The following is a 26477-nucleotide window of genomic DNA, read 5'->3' as shown; positions in this document are numbered from 1 at the left end:
AATCTGATTCAGCAGATTTGTTTAGAAATAAGACGATGACAAACACATAGCTCTGTGATGTATGTGAGTGCATGGCACAAGAATAAACCTGCAATTGTATTGAAATAAATCAGCTTTTCCCCACCTTGGGTTGCACTGTTGTGGTTTTCTGAGCCTCCATCCACTGAATCAAGACTCTCTGGCTTTTCAGTTGTCTCATTCACAACAGCAGGTTCACTGGATGTTTCAATGTTTGGAAAAGACGACTCTACTTCTCCACTGTCTGAAAGCAGACCGATATTTTGTGATGGAGGTGCATCGATCTGATTCTCCGAGTGTCTTGAGCCTTCGTCAGGTGACCTTTCATGTGCTGTCATCTCTAAATTATCCTGTTTCTCCTGCTGGAGCACAAATTGCACTTGTCCACTCTCCTCTGCTGAGACCACCACAGGTTTATCACTGGTCTCTAATGACTGACAGTCATCTCCAGCTGTACCAGTCACTTCAGAATCTCCTGCAACAGAGTGGCCGGGTTCAGTTAACACTCTACTGGTGACCCCTGATGCTGAATGCTCAGTCTCTGCATTCAGGTCAGAGCCGTTGGCCTCTCCGTTTTTACTTTCATCCATATTCACAGTTGGAGAGTCCTCGTTCTCTGACAACCCTGAACCTAACAACAGATCCTCTTTGGAGAGTTCTGGGACAAGTTTCTCTCCTGCCCCCTCTGGATTCAAAGCCTCCATTGTTTGAGGGCTGGGTGGCAGTTGTGATTCAGGCTCAGTGCCAGTCTGCTCGCAGTCCGTCACTGTCTCTGCACTGACAGTGCCTGGCTCCAAGGGGAGCTCTGCATCCACGGCGGTTGAGTGTTCAACGCTTTCACCGGGGTTCACATCATTTGGTTCCTCCATCACAGATCCCGCTGAAGACATCTCCGCTATCTCCACGCTGCTTCGGTTAAAGTCTGACTCTGGCTCTTCCATGGTGGCGCTGTCCTGAGTGGGATGGAATATTTCTGTCGTGGAGCTTCCAAGGGATCGGAAACTGCCATCGTCATCACTGGAGAGGCCGTGAGCCACGCAAGAGTCTAGATCAGCATGTCTGTTACCAGAGCTGGGCACGATTTCAGGTGATTGCTCACAGCCGGTTGCTTGATCGGTCCGTGTCTCCTCCAAGGAGCTGTCAGCAGTCTGACAATCCTCTGCGCTGTCTGTTTCGTCCATAGCAAAATGAATGCTCTCGATACAACATCCAGAGGGTTCAGCTATGTCTTCACCACCAAGTTCTTTATCGCTTGCTGCTCCAGTACAATTCCCAGAATGACAACAAGTTTCTGGAGCCCAGCCCTGCTGCTGCTGCTGCTCTGTGCCGTAACCCCTACCAGCTGTTTCCTGGTTTTGTTCCAGGCTGTTTATGTCTGGTGGACGCTCCCCCTTGTGGAGGCCTTCTATCAGGAGACGTGAATAAGCAGGTTCGGGCTCCTCGATTACATCACCGCAGTCTATCAGCGATGGGCTGGGGGTTGATACAGGGGCTGTTAACCCTTCACTCTCTGCCTTATCCTGGTCCAAAGAGGGCTTTTCCAGGAGATTCTGGCTGAGTTTCAGCTCCTCTGCCCTGACAGCCTCCCCTACCTGAGGGCAGTCCTTCATTTCAGAATCATAGTTGTCTGACAGCTCTGAGCCGCTTAAAGACGGAGACTGGCCCATGACTAAAGCTGTTGTGTCTCCACTGGTCGTTATTAGCTCTGTTGACTCTGCGCCGGCCTCCTCGTCCCTCCTCCTGGCTGTGCTGTCCTCTTCTTCCTGCTCACATCTGTCCTCTCCCTTTGTGGCCTCCTGTCCTTCCCGGATCTCTCCTCTATCAGTTTCCTCTGCCTGTTTACCGCAGCCTGCTGCTGGTGTGGTTCCCACAGTGAGCTTTGCCCCTTCTGGCTCACTCCGTGCTCCTTCACTCCTGTCACACAAACTCAAACTCTGGGTGGAAACAACAGGCTGCTCCGTTCCCTCCTCCTCTGTTTGGCAGTAATCTCTCCCAGTGTTTGAACTGAGACACACCCGCTCCTCTGGGGAGCCGAGGCCGTGCTCCTGGGGGCGTACTTCTAATGTTGGAGCGCTCACAGACAAACTCCAGTCTTTCTCCGCATTCCCAGGTTCACCATGTCCACAGCCAGCGACGGCGCTTTCCACTGTGCAGTTTTCCACCCTGCTGCCTTCGGTTGTTGTATCCGAGCACTCTGACGCTGCAGCAGGCTGCTCCGCGCAGGTTATCTCTGTTTTGACACCATCACAACATTCAGCAGCTGTGTGCAGACACTCAACCTGCAGCTCCAGTTCAGAAACTCCCTGCGGAATATAGAAGAGGAGGAGGAGAGACGTTAGTTTTTGTTTTTTTTCCCCCCTCAGAGAAACCAACAGAGCTGCTATCTACTTCTTATCAATCGCCAACTCAGTGATTACACAAGGTGTTCCACCAGTTATACAAACTTTGAAGGTTAAAAAAATGAGGGCAGAGAAAAGACAAACAATGTCCAACAATGTTCAGTGGCAGTCCAGGCCCTGCTTCCAGCCAACCCGGGTAGAGATATCGTGCTAAATGGGCAGGGTGGAGTGACTCACCTTGGCATGGAGATGGCATATCAAGTGCAGCAGCTGCTCCACACTCCTCTGAAGGGTCGGAGGTTCACGCCCAGGGTGGATTCTCAGTGTCAGGGTGTGCGTGTTCAGCCTGGGGAGGTGGCAAATTACTCGGGCATCTGTAGAGACCAGGTGGACAGTCTCAGCGCCTTCGTCCGTCTCTGTGTCCATGTCGGCCCTGTCGAGAAATAAACACTTAGATCATTCTGAGCCTATAGCACGATTGGCTGATAGAACACAGAAACTCCTTTTCAGGGAAGGTTTCAACTGTGATGTCAGCCGCATTCTCCACACTCACACTTTTTCCTCCATAACCCCACGTGCTTGTGTGTGTGTGTTTTTCTTTTCCTCACAGAATGGGAAAGGGCAACCAGTCCAGTGCTGTGGTGCCTTTTAGCAAGTAATAAAACAACCTACAGAGATACTGTCAGGTAATTACGCAGCTAGTAAATGTTAAAAAGTTCCAGACGAGTCAGAAAAGAAGCAAAAAGGAAAAAAGTGACTTCCCTGTGGTAGAATGCACCCAGTGATAGCACACATAAAGACCACTCCTTGTCGATAAGCTTTCCAAGAGAAGTTCACTCCCCCTGCTGCCTTTGCGGGTGTAGAGAAGGTAAAAGTATGTGCAGTGTTTTTCTTCATAAAGATAGTGCTAAAGAGGAGACACCTAAAATGTTTGCGTAATCCTGGGTGGATTGCTTTAGCTGAGAGGCCCAGCAGCTGAGGTCACCAGCCAGGCTGAGAGTGACTTCACTATTTTCGAGAGGGAAATGCAATTACCGACACATAAAGAGAGAGAGCTGTAAGTTGTAAAGCAACTCCAGGCAATAAGCAAGCTCACTAAGTGGTAGTTGTCTTTCAGCTTGTGGCATCTTCATTTAGTAAGTGAAAACTATTCTTCAGCAGATAAGTGGAACGCTTATAAGACATAAAAGGGGTCTATTTCCACTTTAAGCTGTGTCTTAGTTCATTTACCAAAATAGCATTTTTTTTTCCCGTGTAGTTTAATGTTTCACTCTAAAAGGATGAGAAGCATTCGACCTCAGCAGTCAGTCAGAAAGAGGGCGTTGCTAAGGATTATACCTGACAACTGCAAACAAAACACATACATCTATGTGCCATTACACTCGACACTAGACAATGCTGCAGTATGTTTGGCTGACAGTAACAGATAGTAAGATGTTGTAGGGAGGTCCTTCGATAGGTCAGGAGACGTACAAGTCGTAACCCACAGCTTTTGTGTTGTGGAATAGTTTCCCATCCTTCTGGATTCCTTGGAACGATCCTGGCAGCCCACACCGTTTCAATTTGCCCTCAACTATCCGACTGCGGCCCAGAGTGCTAAGCTTTCATCTGCAGTGTGGCTTTGTAGTGATGTTCTTTAGATACCTCCATTGTTCCATCACGACAACAGACAAACAGTGTTGCCTGAAAGGGCTCTGGAGGAACCACGCTATCTGGCCTCTGTTATTGACATGAGGCTGTTTGTAGGGTGGAAAGGGCAATGTTCTCTGAAATTGTAAGACTATCACTGTCAAGCCCAGTGGAAACAGTTGAGCGGTAATCTTTACACCTGAAACAAACCAAAATCCGATGTGATAAATCCTACCAACAAGACTGGGAGCAGCGCATTTTCAAAAAATAAAGATTAACCTTTTATGATTTCAAAACATTTCAGTATTTTATTATTTTTTTGCATGTTACATGTAAGTTTGGTCCTTACTTTGTGAGGAGCTCATGGAGACACTCGTGTCCCCGTGAAGCAGCAATGGCGGCTGGGGTGTGGCCTTGTCTGTTGGCCAGTCGCAGGGCCTCTTTCGCTCCAGACTGCCGCAACAAGAAGTGCGTTACCCGAAGCAGACCCCGCCGAGCCGAGAAATGCAGCAGAGTCTCCTGAGGATTCAGGTCTAAGGAAAAGACAGAGGGTGACAGGTACTGTAAGGCAGGTGGACAAAAGAATACATGAAATCAAGAACATAAGAGCAGGGTGCGGTGGTCCAGGCGGCCAGTTTGCAGCGTCGTAGCTGACATACCACCACTCGCAGCAATTTGGCAACACAGCAGTGTTAAATTAAACAGGCACGGGAACAACCTTCACACACTGATAAAACTACAGCTTGCCTCTGTCTGTCTTTAACAATGGACCAACACTGTCATCTCTGGGTAAGAGCCCACATGTCAACTGACAGCAATACACAATGTCGAGTTTTTCCGTTTCACGGTTCAGGACAGTGTGGAGAAGCCTCTGAAGCAGTATCTAACACCTGATAATAAAACAAACAAATCACAGCAACAACAACAACATTGATGTATTTGATGACATCAAACTAGACCATTTTATTTTACAAGAGGTGAGCCACACTCACTAGACTGAACTCTTAGTTTTAATTAAAGCCCATTAATGGCCTCATTTATCAGTCGGACTTCTAATAACACCATCAAACACTGAATTCCTTCCTTTATATGTCCACAAAGACAGTAATGGAGATTCATGGACACACACACCCAAACACAAACACACACTCTCTTTCTGCCAAAGCGACATTTTGCCAGCAAAGCTCCCATTCGCATTAAAGCCAGCCTGAATGGGCGTTGGTTATTCCACAACCCCCCCAATCCTCCACTGAATCTGTGTTTTGTTTATGTGAGTTGTGCAATTTTTTCTGTTAATATTAGCATCTTTTACTACCTGACTACTTACAAATATATTGTCAATTTAAAAGGGTGTTCTGAGATAAAGGGTACTAAAGCGTGTGGAGTGAGCCAGGCTCAGTTGATGGTGATTTCACAATGAAAAGTGGAACATACAGATCATTAGAGAGCAATAAAAACCTTAATAAGCTAAAACTCTAGCCTGCTCAGCAACCCAGATGTGATGAAATGCAGAGTCAGTACACTGCACATAAAATGCTCATGTTTATCAAAGCAGCTGGTCTGTGGTTATTTTCACACAGCAGAAATTACAGGACTGAGAAAGAGAAAAGAATTACGACACGGCTGCTGTGCCTCTTCACAGTTATTTATTAAAAACATTTTGTTTTACTCTTTAGTTTTCATTTGTCACTGTTAGCAGAGGGGGTTTTCTTCAGTGTACATCCAAAAAAACTGACATTTATTTGAGAACACAGGGAAAATTCTGGGTTTTCCCACTGAGAGAGGAGCTTTTATGTGATCTATTCAAGGACTTTTTAACTGTTCTTTGTGCAGATCTCACGAGTAAGATGTGATCATTTATATTTATTTATAAGGCCGTATAAACAACAACAAAACATCTTTTTTTTAGTTTGTGTGTTCTGCACCAAAATAGTCATTAGGCAACATTTACAATGCTGGTTGTGTCTGCTGATGAGAGGTTTCACTCCATTTACTGTGGGACCAGCCTGTACCAGACTGCCCTGATGAACCTCTAGCTAATTGGTCAAATTTAATGCTCCACTTAGCCAAGCTATGCCGGACTGGAATGTGAGGTGCCAAACAGCAGCAGGAAATGCTTCACTGCTGGGTTTGATGGCAGTTCCTTAAAACTTACTGGCATAACCCCCATGACATTTTCCTACAATGGCATCTGAGAGGCTAATCTGGGAAATACATGTAATTACATACAGTGACTTGTTGCAATACAGCAACCACCAACATAAAGTGGCTTAACACTGGGAACACAATGCCTTTGTTGCATGAATGTAGCTGCTGATGTCGCTGACCTGTTGTGGAGAAGCACTCTCTGTTTCCTCAGTTTGCAAGCTTCTCTAATGCTAGATATCTTTCCATTCAAAATGATTTTCCGGTTTATTCATGACAGAAAATTATCATTAAAATGCCAATGCCTCCACATGGCACTGCTAAAATGTTTTTTTTATACATATACACATATATATTTCATGTCTGTATCATATGAAGGTTCAGTATAATACATAACTCAAGTAGAAGTGGTGTCAGTTTTGCTTAATATTGCTGGGAGAATGCCAATATGAGACCAACAGGTCTTTTCTATGCCTAATGTTGTTGTGACATGAGGACTGTATGTAAAAAATAAAACCAGAGGCCAGCTCTCTGCATCAAAGTAACAACTAACCTGTTAAAATGTGTGCCCCGCCCCTCAAGTCACACTTCCACTGTCCCTGGTGTGGATGGATTAATGGTTCCAGGCCCAACGGTGTGTTAAACCATAAGTCACCATAATAGCTTGACCACAACTAGCTGTTGTCCAACTCTAATTAGTAAATCATTCATGTTATCAGTCAATTAACCTCTTATATTTTGCTTGAAGATTGAAGAATTGGCATAATTATAATAACTTTTGGATGGACTGCCTTGAAATCACACATACTCACTTGAGGATAAATGATAATCTTATCACCTAACCTTTCATCTGGCATCATCACAATTTTAATTAGTCCAATACTTTGCATGAAATACCTGAAAAGATTAATGGGTTTCAGATGCAGCTGTGATTTATAATTATTTGCATTAGCATGCTAGTCGGCTAAAATAACAAGTTAAACATAGCACAAATTATACCTACCTTACATTACTATTAAACTGAAGCTCAAGCCCAGTACTTTTATATACTTTTTTTAAAAATCATATAATCAATTAATTCGATTTGATTTAGTTTCAACAATTTAAATTTCAAACAATTTAAATGCATAATAGACATGCTCCACAACAACCCCCACAATAGTATTCCCTGACAAACCAAAAGCTACAGATAATTTGCGAGTGAATGTTGTGAGTTTGTTAGTGAATTGCGTGGGTGTCATATATTTCCAATAACACGGACAGTTCCTCCAAGAGAAGTGAATTTCTCAGAGGACAATAAATGGCTGGCTATGGTGAGATCAGTGACTGCTGCGTGCCCACAGCGTAAAGGATGACTGAGATAAACCACCGTCACCTCCACCTGTAGTCTGCGGCTATCCATCATCTGACAGATCTGATAAATGGAGAGCAGAATTGCACTCCTCTTCCTCCCCACAGTTCACTGCAGTTGAGCGTCTTGTATTGAAGCGCTGACATATTGTGGAGCACAGCCTATTAGAGCACACATCACTCACCGCAGCTGGAAGCCGCCTTCCACATCAACAACATGACAACAGACTTCAGCCCAAAGGAGCCTCTGTGTGTGTGTGTGTGTGTGTGTGTGTGTGTGTGTGTGTGTGTGTGTGTGTGTGTGTGTGTGTGTGTGTGTGTGTGTGTGTGTGTGTGTGTGTGTGTGTGTGTGTGTGTGTGTCCATCTCTTGAAAAACATTTCACAACAGACACATGGCAGATCTTATCTAATCAGGGGTTCATTACAGAAAATTTGATTTGATGAGTTTCTCTTTCCAGGCTCAAAAATAATATTAAATAAACAAGTGTGTAGACTTTCAATCTTCACTATACACTGACTCAATTTTCTCATTTTTTTGTCATTTAAAAAACTAAAATCCTGCTGGTTGTGCTGGTCTGGTCTAATATCCAAGTCTGAATTAAACCATAAGCTATTACCTTAACAATAGCCACAGGCAGCAGGAAAGATCTAACTACTCCCAAAAGTCTTGTTTATGCTGCTTCACAGAGGGCAATTACCTTGCAGAATTTATCAGCCCCATCAGCTCATTTGGCTTCCTTTAGCAGATTAAAGTCATCAGAGTCAGTGGCTGAAAAAAATCAGTATAATTTTAATAAGAAAATATGTTTGTTTGGATTGACATGGCTCCTCACAACACAAACTGCTGTTTGGTAGCAGCACCAGGCTCTGCTCATACTAATGCCAGAGTCAGATCAAAGCCCAACAGAGACATGTTCATGTCCATCTGTGAGTATAGACAACACTGACCACACTGCCCGTCTATTTGTAACTGCAGAGGGATATATGCACAGCCTCTGCTATTTCCACTAAGCATCAAGTTCATCAACTAGTCAGAGTGAGTGAAAAAACCTTTATATTCTGGTTGTGTCCTCAAAAATGCTATGATTGGCTTGGTTTTTTCCTCTTTTTGGTCATTGCTCCAACTAAAGGGGTTAATAGAGGTCCTGCTGTAGAAACCTACAGTGTTGCTTTCGATTGAACCATAAACCTGCAGCTGTGCTGATATCACCACTACAAAACTGCATGGATGCATCGTACGTGATCGGGCCATATTGTGCTTTAATTATATTCAAGGGACTGTGTTTACAGTCCCTAATTTAGGAGATAGGAGACTATTCCTGTGCAATTGCCTTGTTTACATGTTTTCATTCAGGGTGATACGGAGAGAAGGGATCGCAGCAAGGAGTCGTTCTGCAGTGGAAATCATTTTTGCATGATGTGTTATTGAAAAGGAGCCGATAATCTCCGCCGGCGCCCGTGGGGGAAAACAATCATTGTGCTGTCCATGTGGCATCTCCATCACAGGGGTCACAACCATGCAGCTGCGCCTACAGCAGCTACTGTAGGGCACTGACGATACATTGTTCGATGAGGTTGTTTGTATGTACAGCGTATCAAACTAAGCACCTACTGTTATTATTATCATCATTTAAGGATTTCATTTTTAGCCCCTTATTTTAAGTCAAGATATATGTCTAGGAGATCCAATACAACAATGTTACTGATAATATAATGATCAAATACCATTAAAATAAAGGTTATAGTATACAGACTTAAATTTTGGTGTTGTTATGACTAAATTTCCACCTTTACAGTAACATTTACCATCAGAGTCTGATGATTTAAATAAAGTCAGTGAGTAATTCCTGCTGGATTTAGTCACCTTACTTCACACAGCACTTTCTCATCCAAACTGTGAAGGTCAAAGACAAAGACTGGGTCTTGTGTTTTGAAGCTACATATCAATCACACAGACTACCTTTAAGTATTGGAGGACGCGACAGTCAACCGTGATTATCCTCCTAAACATCAGTGTTTCTACTGTCAACGCAAAATGTGCTCACTTCGAGCATGCAATGCAAAAATCAGTCACCTGAGTCGTCTGTAAAGCTCGATTCTTAACAGGAGCCATGTACATGGACACACATGCAGACAGACTATGGGGACAGTGAACTGGAAGTCGTGTGCCAATAACATCCACCTCCTGCAGAAATCGACAGCACTGTCTCATTGTTTTGACCTGTAATTGTGGCACGGCTTTGAAAACAGATTGCTGCAAGAGCTCAGTCTTCCTAATTTCATTGACAAATGTCACCACTGTGAACGATATGTGGCACACTGACAAACACACAAACAGAGGCGCCCTGTGTGTCATTATGTGTGGCACAACTATAATTTGTCAACATGCCTCTGCATCAGTGCAGACACATGTAGCGAGACTCTTGTACATTTTTACTGTGTGAGGAAATGACATGTTCCAGTGAGCCAACTGCCCCTTAGTCTCACCGGTGCTGTTGATTAGTTTGTTTCCCAGAAGGCTCCATCCTGGAGGCAGTGCAAGGTGGTGGAGGGCCAGTGCCAGACTCTCATCCAGACGCTCACACTCCTGCAGAGGAATCTGACACTCATCCAGCAGCAGCGCCCCGTCGAGGCCGTCGGCCCGGCCCGCTGTGCTCACCTGTGTGGAGGGTGATTACAAAGATGAGTCAAGTTTTACAGAGGAGGAGCTGAGGCTTAGTCTACTGGAAGCACTCGTTTTAAGACGCTCAGCATAAGAGCATTAACCAAACGCATAAAATGTGCGATGTAAATGGAGGAAGACACATCCACGGGCGTGTATCAGCACTAAGCTCAATTTGGACCTACGCTGTGTTGACGAAAACACAGATTTAAAAACTGGAAAATGTTCTATGAGAAGATTTAGGTTTGAGCGCTGAGGACACACCTTTTATCTTTTCCTTACTGACAAAACAAACTCAATATTAAATGTCTATGGGATGAGAAACTGTGCTGAGAAGATTTCATTAATTGAATACTAAGAACTGTGAGACATCAGGCCTTGTCAGGGAAGAACACTGACACGGTAATCTTTTTTGTTTTATTATCAGTCTGCCCACATTGCTCTTTCACTTGTTACCATTGGTAACCACTTTTCTCCTGCTCTATGATTAGCCTCCATTTTTGGGGATAATTGTACAGCTGAGAAATTAAAAAATGGAAATGACTCATCCTCCTGTCACTCACCAGAAACTGGGCCATGTCAAAAGCCAAATCTTGGACGAAGCTGAATCGATGCTCAGCCAGCGGAGCCACACGGCCTAGACAGGGTCTCAGGTCCTCGGGGGCATCAGGGTCCTCAGGGACGCCCCGGCTTACAGAACACAAGGTGACCAGCACCGCCTCACAGCAGTCATGAGCTGCAGGACAAGAAGAAAGAGGGAAGGGAGAGAAGGAAATGAGGCAGATATGTAAATAAACAACAAATAAGTTAGTTATAGTCTTTCTGTGTTTATGACTAAGCCCATGAATTAATTATTGACATGAATTAGTCTTTGACATAAGCTGTTTTCAGAGTGAGTTGTAGAAAGCATAAAAACAATGATGGAGAAATCAATAAGCAACGTAAGAAATGTGATATTAATGTGATGTTAATATGTTAAAATTCCTTCTTTCACCCAAACTTTCATACTCCAAGAAACACATCTAAGGCCCTTTTCTCACAGGCTATTAACAGTACACATGTGAGCACACAGAGTATATTGCAGGTCACTTTCTCTTAGCAGTATGTACACGGATGTGTCCTGAGCCACACCGAAGAACCAACTACTCAACTGATGTCCTTTGCATGTATTCATGTGCCAGTTGTGTTATTTGAAAGTGGGTCAACAACACGAAGAAGGTAAAGGAGACCAACAACAATTAGAAGGTAAATACATTCCTGTGGGCTGAGCACACAATACACACCGTCTGATTGGTCCAACAGAAACTGGAAGATTCATAATCGCAACAGAGCGATTTATGAGGTCATTTCAAAACAGATGCCAGGTAATGAGTACAGGTGATGGTAATAATGCCAACGTCACTCATGGTCTTTGAAAAGAAACATCATACACACGCTTATTTGCATTAAGAGCACAGAAATGAGATCCAATCACAAGTGGTCACTTGAGATGCATTTCAACGCCAGTTATAGTCTGACGTACCTCGAGCTGACAACAAAGACTTAGGACTAAGTTAGTGCCAGGTGTGAATGGAGCTGTTAGCTCATATAGATGTAGATAGATGTTTCTGATGTTGTGTTGTTTGAATAACTTCTGTGCCTTTGCCAGGTTTATGCAGGAGAGGAGATGAAACAGTCACACACAGTCACAATCCAAAACCCTCATGAAATAAAAAAAGAAAAAAAAACATCATATTCTTTCACTTGATGTCACAAATTTGTAAAACAAGAAACAATCCTTAACAATAATCAGCTACAGACTTGCATTGCTGACTCAAATCCAGATCTAATTAATACAAATAAATCATAATATTATTTCACTCAGTTCATCCCACTGATGCCCATTCAGCAGTCACAAATCAAAACTTCCACTACAAACAAATGAACACAACATGTTATCAACTAAATGAAAGTTCAGGCAAATGAGTTTTCAGTTCTCACAAAAAAAGAAAGAGAGAACAAAGAGGATTGTGGCCGGTGTCAAAACACAGCTCTACTGGCTGCACTGTAATGCAGTGCTGACGGACTTCCTGCTCCACATTACCAAAGCCTTCTCAGTTAATCTGCCTCCTCGCAAAAAGCCAAGTGACATGCTGTTGGATGCACGACTCTCAAAAGAAATTATTTCGTCACTTCTATGCATCCTGTGCATCTGATTTCTACGGTATCAAACGCATTTCTCTACCACACCGTCTAATCATTGACCATGTGTCAAACAGTCAGCTCATTAACATAAAGGCTCAGCTCAAAGGCACCTCAGTCAAAGCTGAAGCACTAACTCAGTATCTACAGTGATTTGTCAGGCCACCTGAGAACTCTATCCTGCGACCTTGGGGTCGGTCACGGGACCGTTCCTATGGAGCTCTGTTTGTCCTGATGGAGGAAGTGGTGAAGCAGAACTAATCTGTTAGTAGAGTAACACCTCTTCACCCCCCCATGCAGACGGCTGTAATTAAGTCGAGCTCTTAACAAGATAACAGAGTTTATCATGTTCTGCCTTCTTTTTTCCTCACGGAGAAGGCCAAGACTTGAGGAAAACAATGAGTTACGCAATGTTTTTCTAATTTGTCCCTTCTCCTCATATGTTATGTCTTTCCAAACGTGTGGTAGCCATCCATGTTTTAAGTAAAAGTAACAAGTACTCTGCATTTTTACCTCCTATTTTTTTGTGTAGAGTGACCTTTGACCCCTGATCTCCATGCTGCCGGTTGTGGCTCATTCACTTCAGAGAAAGTATCTCTGATTCACAGCAATGCTTAAATACACTCACTTCTGTGAGAGTAAGTGGGACGTGCTCCAAGTGGAGTGATAAATGAGCCAGGCTCTATAAAACCTAAAGTGAGGTGATTTCTCTCTCTCTCCAAAACACAACATTGGTTTTAAAAACGAGGACAGTGGTGGTGGATAATTAATCATTTATTACTTTGACTTTCTTCTATGGCTATAATAACTCTTGGCTGTCCCATGCTCTCTGACTGATGCCAGGGCAGAATAACACCATCCCCCTCTTAAAAACAATTATTGTTTTACAGTACGTGATGTTTGAGCATGCTTTTGGCACCCCTAATGTTAATGTTAATCTTGGGCTATGGCACACGATAGCTGAAGAGGATAGACCACTAAGGGAGATTTTTCACTTCTTTGTCATTTTTTAGAAATATACATATATATGGGGGAGTACAGCTGCATGCAGAGAACCTAAGCTTCATGTTTTCATTTACCCAGAGTAATCTAGGTAAAGAGATTGTCCTGTCACTTAGCACAGACAAACAGGGTGGCAGAAATTAAAAATAGATTTAGCTTGTATTAAATACTGTAGGTGGAGCTGCCTTCCCTCGGGTCCATTAGAAGTGACAAAGACAGCACAAGGCATTGTGAGTGGGGTGGCTTACCGGGACACACTGCCTGCAAGGTGTCATGACTGCTCCTTAGGGTGCTGGTCAGGTGCCTTTGTGTGCTGCCAGCGAACAGCAGGAAGTAGTCCACGCCCTCCTCATCCCCAGCCAGCTCTTCATCAGCGAGCTGCACCCAGATAACACACCGCCCCTGCAGAGATAGGCCGACAGCCAGAGGAAAGAAGAAAAGGAAGAAAAAAAAGAACAAGATACTTTAGAGAGATATCAAAGTGAATTTGCATACATCATTATGACATCATATTAAAACAGGGGGAATGATCAGCTGTCATACATCTGAGTTGTGCTATTTGTTGAACCTCTGCAGCTACAAAAGAGTAACTGGGCTAATTTGAAGAAAACTGTGTCTGGTTCTGTAAAACAAGCACAATTGTTTAATCTCAAGTCCTAATGAAGAGGAACAAAGACCCTGTTCACAGTTGCTAAAATGCAACTTGGCTGATCCGTTTAGAAACAGACACCTCTAGATGACTGCAAATGAAATGAGAATGTATTTGGGTGTAATTTATTAAATCTACATCTACAGGAGCTATCAGAGGAGCATCACAAAGGAGTGAATGAAAAGAATGGTCAAGGTTGTTGATGGATCCCTGACACAAGGACAGACGAGTGCGACAAGGAGAGTGTGTGTAAAACATGAGAAATTGAGAACATCTGTGTCTCTCTCAGCATAGCTGTGTCAGTTGATCTATTTAGCCACAGATTAAATCAAACATGATCAGAAAAGTAAAAGCCTATCAGAGTTGTTCATTTAAGATGCATTTAAGCCAGAGTCTGATGCCAGATGTGGACTTTTACAAAAAGGAGGCAACATAATTAACAACAACTCTTCTCTATTGGCACTTTTTTTTTTTTGTACTCCAGCTTTTTAAGCCTCGTGCTTCCATGGGACATTAATCAAGGCCACTGCTCTTTTCCTAAGTCCTACTTCATATGGGTGGCGTCCTTCACCTGAGGTACACACCACTAATGGTTATCACCTAATTAATTTCCACAGCAATATGTACAAGTCTGGAGCAAAGGCCCAAAGATGTGACAGTTTGCATGTATTAAATGCAATGTTAGAGCTCCAATTAGGGGAGACTTGGGTAAGTTGAGCATAGGGGCAAGTTGAGCCACCCGTTGTTGCTAGGAAACCATAAGAAAAATTTAGCGTACAGTATGCCCAAAAAAACATTTGTCACTCTCGAACGTGAATTCAGTCTATCATACGTTTCATGAGAATTGTGTTTAGACCAAAAGAGATAATCATAAATTTGTTTTATACGTCGGTTGTGGTATCTATAAGCTACAACATGAGGTAGTAAACCTAGAATGAAAGTGCACCATTTTAGCTGTGGGGACCAACAAAGTCAATATGCTATGGGGTAAGTTGAGCCACCTGTGCCATGAGTGTATTTTGGTCGTATATTTCATAATTATTAATATCAAATCAGGATTCTGCATTTTTATGATTACAGTAAGTATGTTCCAGAGAACAGGCAAAGCTGGTTATATGGTGAGCCAAGCAAAACTCCCCAAACCTCATTGAGTTAGTGGCTCGGCAGCAGGAAGTCCCAGCTGTTTGTATTCACCTGCAACCTGGACAGGTGGCGTACTGAGTAAAGGGGAGGAGGGAGATGGATGGAAGGGAAGGAGGGGGGTGGCTCAACTTACTCCATGCATGGGGGGAGTTGAGCCATGAGACCACTTTTTTTGGACAGGCTACATGATCAAAACAGTTATGAATACTCATTCTGTTTATTTGTAGGGATTCAAAACATCCTGAAATTAGTTAGCACCTAAAACATAATTGCTTTGATGTAGTAATCCTGAATATGAAGAGTGGCCCAACTTACCCCAGTCTCCCCTAAAAACTGAACAAGTATGGAACAAGTATCCAAGCAGGGAAACAAGTCAGAAATAAGTCTGATCTTGTCATACTTATTTCAGGGCTACATGTTTCGCCCCCACACCCTCATTTAAGCACATGACTCTTCTTTTCATGTGGGCACTGACCACTCGACATTGGCCTTCAACTTTAAGCTCTATATTTTGACACAATATTTTGCAGCAGACAGACATCAAATTCACATTCAAGACCCCTTTTACAGGATACAACAAGTCCGTTGGGTGCATTAACAAAGGTCGGCTGAAGCCTTTTCAACCAATTCAAAAAGCCAATGTTAGCTTTATTAAAACTCTGTGTACTCTATACCCACATTCAGCTGACAGAACCAGTGGTGACTGGCTAGAAAAGAGAAGTGTACATTTGTCTAACAGTGTCTGAAGACACAAAATATTTCAATTTTGAGTGGTACCTTTTTCATTGTAACCTGATATGTGTGTCATATGAGAACAGAAAACTGGCACTGCACTGAAAATAGGTGTAGAAATTAAGCGGCAAGGATCAGGGAGTTTGAGAACTAAAATCTACTTAAAATCAATTTCTGTCTACATACTTTTTCTTGGTTACTGTATAATTTTTCTTACTAAACAATATTAAATGTCTTTCCAACGTGCTTATCATCCATTGTGTAAGCACAATTGTGCACAGTTCATTGTGCAGTCAGATTTTTTTTGTGACAATTGGTTGTGTTGTGGCTGAGTGTCGTGGGGTATGATGTGGTGTCATCTGAGGACAGAGTGAGGAGGAGGAGAAGCGGCACAAAAATAGGGATATTGTTCAAAATTAGCTGCTTTCCACTGTGGGACTGCAGATTGTTGACACCGAGGAGGGATAATGGGACATTTCATCCCACTTAATCTGACCAGTGTTGCAATCGTTTCACCAGCCCGGTCCAACATGAACAGCCTGACTTGGCGACCAGTGAAGGCTCATGTCGAGGAGAGTTTAACAGTCAGGGTCAAAGGTGCTTCTTCCTCTTCTTACAAAAGTGGTAGACTCAAGATTCAAGGCCTTGTTCAATACGGAGGGGGGGGGGGGGGTCAGCAGGTTGACAGCAATGAGGCTAACCAGCAACCTTGGGATCTCTCACTTTGGCAAGCCACTGCTGCTGCAGAGCAATGTGAGGGGAGGGAAATGAGTTCAAAGACGACCACATAGCCCAGAGGCCACAGGAAGAGAAACAGCCTGCAGGAACACTCTGTGAGCCAGGACTGAATACACCAACTTGTAGCATGAGGGATGCAGAGCTTTACTATGCAGGGAGAGTCTTCAGCCTTAACAAGCAGAGCAGAGGCACTGGCGTAAATGAGTTGTAAATGGGTGGAAGCCAGCAGGCATGACATTCTCTCCATTAAAAACTCATCTCTTATCCCAAGCCCAGATTGGAAATTAAGGTTTGTGGCTAGTGAATGGATTGGTACCTCCGCGGATTTGTGAGTTGCACTCCATGTGAAAATGAACACACATTAGTACGAAATAAGTTCCACCTCTTCACTACAAAGAAAAGGTGAAGGCAAGAGGAGAAATTGTTTTCTCTCCACTATTGAAGGTAGGTGGCAAATCGCTTCAGCCACAATACCAACCTGCTGCATTGTGACACAATGGCTTCTCAAATGATTTGTGAAAGCAACACAGCGGTCTCTTATTTTGTCTAAATTAATATTTCCCAAATACCATTATAAACAACTGAAAAAAAAACAACAAAAAAACACCTGGAACCAGATTACAGGAATAATACAATTCACAAATTGATGACTACATAATACATTTTCATTCTCCTCCTATTGCTTTTTACCTCTATTGTTAAGATTGTGTGTAATCAATCTGTAATGTGTAAACTGAAATTTGTTTCAATAGAGAAGCAAGTGGAGGGTAGAGGAAGAAATTGACTGAATAAGGTTATTGTCAGCCTCATTGGAGACACATGTGGTAGCAGGGGGTGGAGGTAGAGAAACAGAGATGTGAAACATCTGTTGGAACCAGCAGGAAACACAGCTGCACACGGCGACCTTTGCAAAGCACGCAAACAGGCCAATGCACAAACTGCAACTACTGATAATAAGTGTCTTAATAACAACAATAAGTCAAATGCAAAACAGTCCCGAGTCCACCTTAACTCAGGGAAGTGACTTGATTGGTGTTTTGTAAAGCTGTGTGACTTACTCAAATGGATTTCTTTCAGCCACTTCTTTCAGTATGACTATGCTCTCTGCTGGTAATAAGTACTTAAAAGTGACCTACTGGGGTATTGACCTGCTAATCATGGAACTTCAACAGCGAATAGGCAGCTTTTGAGCAACATCAAAAGAACAGCTGGAGGCTACGAACCCAACCCCCTCTTTTTAAATATGCATGCGTGAGTGTAGCCCCTTCCTCACATCCTGTCACTCTACATGGTTCAACTATCCAGGTAATGCTGTGGTCAGTTTAAGGCCCCCATACCTCCATAATGTTATTGTTATATAATGAATTCTAACTTTAAGGATGGCTTTAGACCAACAATTTTCAGCGTAATACTAATTATTATTCATCTCATTGATGATTTGTTTCTTACTGTAGGCAGCACAATGTGGGGGTTTGCTTCATTTCAGTGCCACAGCTACCTGTCAACACATCCACGAGCCATGCACAGGACTATTTGCTCATCAGTTACTTGACTGCAGTTCAGACTTGGACCTTTTACTCCTGAGTCCTGAGGTACAGAAACTGCTGGAAAAGCATTAAAAACACGGTATTGACAATACATCAACTGCAATGTTCTGTAAGGAGCTGAGCAGCCATAAAGTTAAAGGTTTATGGCTGCATTTGCCTGACAGTGTGAACGTGCTTTCACACATGAACAGCAACTCTGAACTTTTCTAGACATGAGCCAGTGGACGTGTATGTGAATGTAAATGTCTGAAACAGTTGGACCGGCTCCATAGTAGTTAGGGCTGACCCGATTATCATATTTTGATAATCGAAGCTTCGCGGACATAAAATCGATTTTAATCGAAGCTTCGACGGCCGGGGGGGTGCGCGACCGTAACGTCTGACGGGGGGGTCGTAGCGGAAATAATGAAAGTAATGGCAAGCAAACACTGCATATCTCCAAAATCAGCCAGGTTTCCAGGATGCCAAGTCACCTACTCATTTTTAATGTAACAATTGCCGATGAGAACCGGTGTCAAAAAGGAAAAAAGGAAGAACGATCACGGACTTCATGATCGATTACCATGGCAACGAACGAAGCTTCGATTTTTTTTGGGTCAGCCCTAATATTAGTCAGTGAGGGTCCAATTGAGCACACATGTGAATATAGTAAAAATTTACAGGGAGACATACGTATATGTCAATAGAGGTTTGTATCCTACCTCCTGTACTCTCTATGTCAGTAACATGGACAATGTCAGAAGATTGTTTGTAAAAGGTTTATTTCCCACATTAGTCACATTTCGACAAGTGTCCTGAACTTTTAGCCCTCATAATTAAAAGGTTCGTTCATAGTTCATTGCTGCGTTTTCCACAAAGCTGCAAGGGTAGAGGAATTAGCTACAACAAGCTGTACATGCTTCTGTTGTTGTCTTGTCCTGCTTGTTTTCATCTTTAATGCTTCTCCCTGCAGCACTGTTTCATCGTCTGAGTACTGTTCAATTTAGTTTAACTTTCAGGACATTTTTTTAGTCATCGCATCTCCATTTTATATTGCTGGATGGCCTCTTTGCAAAAATACTCAGTACAGGCCGGGCCTTCATTCTTGTTCAATCTGCAATATGCTGTCTTCTGCAGATTTTTAATAATGGAATAAAATCAAATTCTAAAAAAGTGGGAGCACTTAATCATTTAGATATTTTCAGTAATGCATCCATGGCCAATTGATCCCTCAAGCAGGATGACCCTTTCTGGGGGGTCCGTGGCCCCTGTGGTGGAAACACACAGAGCTTCTCCAAAGGTTCCCAGTTCCTGCAGATTTTCACTGGTGAGTGAAGGTTTTTCTTGGAGGCACAACATTGCAAACATTGACAAGGTCTGCCCACAAACATTTCTGCAAACACTGTTTCCACTAGACAGTTTAGAAGACAATTAATGGAAATCTTTGCAGCGTGTTGGCGAGTTGAGGAGAGTAGAGAGACATGAAATCAGCCTCTGTTCCCACATAGCCATGAGATGTGAAATTGCCTGAGAACTCCCTAAATCAACTACACAAATCTTAGCATTTAAAACTCACAAAGGCCGTTGGTATATCATGCATCCTTTATCCGTGCTGCAGTACAGCTGGACCACCACACAGCAAAGAGGTCACAGTTTTCATCACATGTCCTGTGTAGACGGAACCCCTACATGCTTGTTTAAGAGGTGATACATGCCGTTAAAGAGGCTCTTCGTTACTTTAGGAATCTTCCTCAAATAACAGAAACAGAGTCGGCCTTTACTTTGTTTCTTCACCTGTCACCTCCTCATTAGAAGTCCTTCTTTGGTGAAAGTAATTTTGGGTGAGCACCTTCTCACCTCTGGCTTGTTTCTAAGTTAGTGAGCTAGGAATTTTAGACAACAAACCGGGGCCGTCGTCCTCAGTCGCTCTGGGTGGCAGCATTCCCTAAATGTGTGTTTTTGAGACACATAATTACAGGCTGACTACTTAACACCTATGAGCTATCTCACTGTTAGCTGCTGTGATAAGTGTCTCAAATCTGATGTCTAATGAGCCATGACTGCCCGCCCGGTTCCACTGAAGAGTCTGACTGTAAATCACAGATAAACTTGTCTGGTTGATTAATGTGAGAGCCAGTCTAGCCTTTGGAGACACACAGACACACACACAGTTATCTCATTTCCTGTGTGCCTTCCTCACCTGCTAGTGATAGGGGACCAGTGTGACCACTCAGACACCCTCTCAGATATGTCCCCATCCCTCTCTCACACACAAACACACACTACACACCTATCTCAGTAAATACTTATCAGTGAAATCAGGCTCTACCAAACCAAAGTCGGGACACTTCAGGATCTAACTAAATCAGTGCCTCAAAAAACCGAGCGGCATCTAACGTTAAAATTAGAAGAAAAAAAAGAAATAAGGGGCGGCTCTGTGGTGCAATGGTTAACACTGTCGCCTCACAGCAAGAGGGTTCTGGGTTCGAGCCGGCCGGGGCCCTTCTGTGTGGAGTTTGCATGTTCTCCCCGAGCATGTGAGGGTTCTCTCCAGCTTCCTCCCACAGACCAAAGACATGCAAGTTGGGTTAACTGGCCACTCTAAAATTGCCCATAGGTGATCTGAGTACCTACCCCCAGGCAGGGACTCCATTCGGCCCCGTAAAGGTTCCTGTAAACGGCCCTGTGGGGGAGGTTCCTGCAGTGGAGACACGCACCAACGGGGCTGGCCCCCGTAAAAATAACCCCGAAGTTCCGGCAGTGGAAACGCGCCCATTGCCTTAATCTGACTATAACTGGACAACTGAGTGCATGTAAACACGTTAGTCCGACTAATATCGGAGTTCTCCAACTCCGATTAAGACACACAGATAATGCGAATGGAATTCAACTTTCTCCGGCATGTATACGCCTTAATCTGAGTTTAACTGGACAACGCATGTGCGCATGCTCCACACCGCCTGCGCTGGCTTAAGACCCTGGAAAAAAAAAATCCAAGAAAGCCGGTCGCAGAAGGTATTGTTATAGCACTACGGCGTTCTTGTCTGCTTCTCGAAATCACTAGACCACGAGGGATGGCGTGCACCTTATCTGCACAATAAGTAACGCGCACATTACGTACGACATGAACAAAGCTGTACAATTAACCATCTTGCTGTTGTTCAAAAATGCCGGTCGGCTGCCTGGCTAATAGGTCAACCTGAAAAGGGGCCGTATTAACCCACTGAAATGACGCATTACCGCCACCTGGTGTTGAGGAGGACACGTTCCCGTCAGTTATTCGATTTTCTCAGTTGCATAAACTGGGACAGAAGTCCGATTAGACGCCAAAATCGAATTTTGAGCATAGCTCGATTAAGCTCTGCATGTAAACATACTGTGTGTTTTCAGTCCCTGTGTCTGTCTGTCCAGACTAAAGCTTTTCAACACACCAATACATTTTATTAGAAAACAGAAGTGTGTTAGTGTGGATGTTGCCCGAGGCTGGAGATTTAAACCTCTGCAGCTTGTTTGCCACATTCTGCATGACCCAGTGGGTAGTTCAGCAACGTGAGAGGGCCTCTGCAACAAGCTGCACCTCCTCCACATCAACCACCTCATGTGGCTCCGCTGAGTAGCAGACCACCCAGGTGTCTCCCTCTGAAGGAATACCCAACACAATCGACTGAGGGGACAACATGAATTAGATTCGAGTCATTCTGGAAAAAAAACAAGTCTCCCAGCAGATCAGGGAAAGCTAATAGCTCCCCAATGTTTACTCTATGTTTGTGGTCACAACAAGGATTTTTTTTAAAAGTATCTCACAATGATTAGGCACAAGTCATGCTCATGTTTAAAAAGAGGCATAAAAATTTGGTTGAGGTTTGAGAAATTAATCCACCACATCCAAAGTTTATCTTGTTGCTCATCTCTCATCTAGAATCCTTGTCGCCGCACAATGAAGGCTTTTCATTTCTTTGTCAAACAGCCAATACGCCAGAAGAGACTGTACATACACAAACTTAGCTTTGAAGTACAGCATGTTCTTTTACACACGCAAACAAGCAGCGTAATCAAAGTGTTTCAGCTCACTGTTAACAAGAGGAACAGAGGACGCGCATCCTCTTAGCAACAAGGCGGCACCACACTCTTTGCAGTAATTACCTGCTCACCTATTGATTAGGACAAATGGCACATGTCCTAGAAAACTAGGCATCAATTTGTCCTTTTCTGAATACTTATCTAAATTATAAGGCCCCTAAGTGGATCAGCACCTATTCTTTAAACAGAATGCATGTTATGTTGCTCTTTGCTGTTTCCAACCCAAACCTGATGAAAGACACAAATCATATAGATGAATCCATCATGCTGCACACTGTCATGCCGGAAGTCTTGCTTTTGTCACATGTTAGTCATTTCTTAAATTATCTAGATCTATTTTTGTAAAATCACCAGACCATCAAGTGGTTCTTATTTCATTTAATTAATACCATGTAAAACATGACCACTAAAATACACAGTGGAGGACAGTAAAAAGAGCGCAGGCTGTTATGCATATTTGCTCGTCAGCAAACATTAAACAGTCGATTTGCATGCAGTCTGATGTTGTGTTCTCCTCTATCTGGCCCGCTCACCCACACAGTTGTTTTCAGTTATTCCAGTTAATTGGACCTGTTCTCAGCTTTGAGGTAGGGTTGTTGCAATATACCAGTACTGACAATAGCTGTTATGATCTAAAAATGAAATATTAATAATGTGTTAATAATACATATACTTTATGTTGTCAGTTCACCTTCTTGTTGTTTTCACTATCTATTGAGAATAACTGTTACTTTGTTTGCCTCTGTGCAGTCGTACCAAATTAATTTGACAATAAAAGGACAAACTAGATAATAAACAAAAGATGAATTTCACTGATATTATTCTTATTTAAATTCCTCTATTGCTGTAATATGGTGGAAGCTTCACAGTGGGAATTGCTGAGTCTCTGTGAGCACGGTCTAGACCTGCTCTATATGAGAAGTGCCTCGGGATAACTTCTGTTGTGGTGAGGTGCTATAGAAGAAGGAAAAATGTATTAAAATGAATTATTTGGGCTGTGATAATTGAGTAGTGAAAATGGGATTCTGTGACAGCCCTACTTTGAAGTCAGGGGAGCTATTCTAGGAATTACATGAGGTTATCAAACTCTATGTGCTAATAATTGCCCCACCCAGGTGCAGCAAATGGACCCTCTGCCCTCAGTCCTGAACTGAGGTTTAATCACTGGGTGAAAACACCTGCGTACACTGTACAAGTGGTACAAGTGTGAATAGTGACTGATACTTACATAGAGTGGAGCTTGCTGTGGATTGAGTTTCATGTCCCTGGACACTGTGAAGAGAAGAACCAATGAAAGGTTTCAGTTAGCTGGTATGTTAATACAGTGTAGTCCTCTACAAAAGCAGAGGTCACGTCTTGAAGCAACATTAATAAAAAAAAAAGTACTGCAAGTCGATAGGCCTATAGCTAATATGTTAGCAAACAGCAGCTGGAAGTCTAATGTTTATTAGCGTTTTAGCTCCGTTTTGCTCTCCAGGAACTCCTACGAGAACAAGAAGCAACTGACTTTGTTGTTTGGTGCCGAGTAGGTGTAGGTAGGTAGATGGAAGGGTTTTCCCTGAAACCAGCTACCTGCTGCAGCTGGTAATTATTATCTTGCAGGTTCACACTACGAGAAACACATCTCATGTTACAGAGTAATTTGAGCCAATACTCAGGTAAACCAACCAACAGTGCACTGGTTGCCCAGTACCACATGACAGGCAGACAATAGTAAGCAGCTAGCTTGTAGTGGTAAACACAGTGGAGCATTAATTTGGCTGTTAAACAGCTGGATAAATACCTCAGGTGGTGGCGCACACCAAAACAAATGGCTAAAAGACCTGACAGCCACTGTCAATAATCTGTATATTGGTTCATTTTAGGGATCTCAGATAGGTCTGTCTGTGATTTGTCTGCTTGGCTCACCTGTAGGCTACAAAGATTATGAAACACATTTTAATTGGCAGTCGGAGAACAGCCCAGACACAGGTTGTTTAAATCATAGCATGAGTGATTTGTGCTGACTGACAGTGATCAACTCTGAATATCCGACTTAAATTCACCTGAAGACCACAAGCACATCTTCCATTGACGTTCACTGCCTGTCTTAATAAGCAAATCAAATCAGCCACAACAAGCTCATGGGGTAATGAATGATGTCAATGTTCTGAGGAAGCTGATTACACGGCCCCAGGTGCCAAGAGTTGGGTTTAGAGAAGATCGATAAAAAGAGAGGAAATTTTGCTGCACCATCCAACACTAAAAAGGCCACTTGAGGAGCTGATTTAGCTGGATACCTGCTGCACTGATGCTACATTCACACCATATTGGTTAAACCGTAATTACGAGCAGCCGAGTGTGAAAAACCCTGCATGCCAACCTCCAACTTGTGACTCAGAGACTGAGATATCAGGTATTTATGACACAGACATCTCCCACACACGCACGTCCATTCAGCTCATTTTATAGCACAAGAGCTTTACATTGTCTGTATCTGGTTTCACTTGGAAACAAACTGCTCCAACTATAAACACAAATAAACACATCACATGACGCTAATGTAGGATGTTTATCTGGTGTGACTACAAGGTTAGCCCTCAGGCCATACCACCTATAATGCATAACATGCGTGAAATGCAGCAACACAAGCAGCACCTTGAATTTCTTTAAATACTACATGGCTGTCAGCAGCCGGTGAGATATCTTAGTACTGGGGAAACAGCTAGCCGAGCTTTATTCAAAATATAACAAAATCCACCAACCAAGCTCTGTAACTAACACCATATATCTTGTTAAGTGTTTTTGTGCTAGGCTAGCTGTCGTGGGCCTGCCACCAAATTAGGATGGATGGATGGATCAAAGTAGTGATAAGTTTAGTCAGACTTCTAAAACTTTAGAATTGATTTATCTAGGTGAAATTGCTTCAGTAAATAAATTCCTCTTGAAAACAAAAGGCAACTATTTCCAACACTCTGCTGCTCACAAGGTGACATTAAGGTTGACCCTGGAAGCCCAACACTCTGTGGGAGGTTAATAGAGCATCAGTATGAAACAGACACACAGGAGCACACAGGAGCACACACACGCATCATCCAACCAAAACTGCCAGCTCTCCATCTCTGCTTGTTTAGACAAAGATGCCACAGTAATTATAACAAACTTTTCGTGAGAGGCTCCTGCCTTCTCCAGTCACCCATTAACTTTTCAATGAGCAAAACAATAACACACTACTTTGCCTCTTCAGCTTGGGTTTATGCCGGGAAGATCAGTTAGCAGGATTTACCGGCTCATGTTCACGTTTGAGTCCCCACTCCCTGTCTGGGACACAGGCCTCAAAGCCATTTTCTGGGCACAAGGTCAGAAGCAGTGGGTGTGTAATTACATCCAAACAAACGCAATACAGCTATAGACTTGAGGACAAATGGATTGGAAACCTTTTTGTTATACTTTCTTGAGGAGATATTGGCCTGCTTGCATTCATCAACGAGACAAGGGAATGGTCAGCTTTGAGGGCCCGTATTCTCCTCAGCTGTTTGGAGAGACAATTTTCTTTTGTTTGCTGTTCCCTGGCACTAAAACAAGTCCTTGCTGTTGGCCTCAGTGGTCAGCAGTGCATTAATCACATGCACCCCACGGCGGAGGAGGCGGAGACAAAAGGCCAGGACCTAATGGGTTCAGCAGAGTACACCAAAAGAGTCAATGTTGGGCTCGACAGAGCACTGAAGTGCAGTGGGGCCAATTCACTTTCTGAAGCCCAATCCAAACATTTTTCCACTTTTCTGCTAAATAAATAGGCTCGAGCTAGAATTAGGCGGATCAGGTAAGGGGATAATCAGTTGCTCTAATAATACTCTGAGGTCTAATCCTCTTGCCTTAAGTGCACTGGGCCAGGGACCAGCTTCCTCAACACATGCAAGACTTTGACTGATAAGACTCTCACATAATGTCCCCAACTGGCTCACTGGTTCTTCTATATGTTGACGTTTTTGACATTTATCTTCTGCCGGCTGTGGTCGTTCTCTCTGGTGCTCCGGTCAACACTGCTGTCAACTGTTGCAGGCGTTGGACTTATGACATTTCACTTACTGCGATGTGACATCTTAATGACCCCTCAACGACCGGAGCCATTGCACAATAAGATAATATTTTTTGAGAAGTAGGTGCATTGCTAAATTCAGAGTTTTCAACGTTGACAACAGACTTGAGAACATGTATTCTTCTGCTCCCTCAGCTTTTATCATCCCCACCCTGCTTGTCAGCATCTACATATTCACACCTGGCAGCTGCACACTAGAGCTCC

General features: G+C 43.2%; 1 protein-coding gene across 17 annotated transcripts in view; it reads right to left on the bottom strand.

Annotated features, from left to right (window-relative positions):
- akap13a (A-kinase anchoring protein 13a) overlaps positions 1 to 26477 on the bottom strand; it is a 112226-nt gene that overhangs the window by 70045 nt on the left and 15704 nt on the right. For all 17 annotated transcript variants that reach the window (XM_085766756.1, XM_085766810.1, XM_085766694.1 and 14 more), the window contains exons 2-8: positions 23424 to 23467; positions 13576 to 13729; positions 10708 to 10880; positions 9970 to 10141; positions 4336 to 4519; positions 2595 to 2790; positions 125 to 2321 (exon numbers count right to left, since the gene is read on the bottom strand). In XM_085766756.1, coding sequence (XP_085622882.1) covers positions 125 to 2321; positions 2595 to 2790; positions 4336 to 4519; positions 9970 to 10141; positions 10708 to 10880; positions 13576 to 13729; positions 23424 to 23456 — 3109 coding nt within the window. In that variant the 5' untranslated portion in view covers positions 23457 to 23467. The remainder of the gene's footprint in view (positions 1 to 124; positions 2322 to 2594; positions 2791 to 4335; positions 4520 to 9969; positions 10142 to 10707; positions 10881 to 13575; positions 13730 to 23423; positions 23468 to 26477) is intronic.

This window comes from Trachurus japonicus, chromosome 3 (genome assembly GCF_045865225.1).
Source record: "Trachurus japonicus isolate A0001 chromosome 3, Traja_1.0".
Classification (NCBI taxonomy): Eukaryota; Metazoa; Chordata; class Actinopteri; order Carangiformes; family Carangidae; genus Trachurus; species Trachurus japonicus.
The sequence above is the reverse complement of the archived record's forward strand: the minus strand, read 5'-3'. Positions and strand labels throughout refer to the sequence as shown.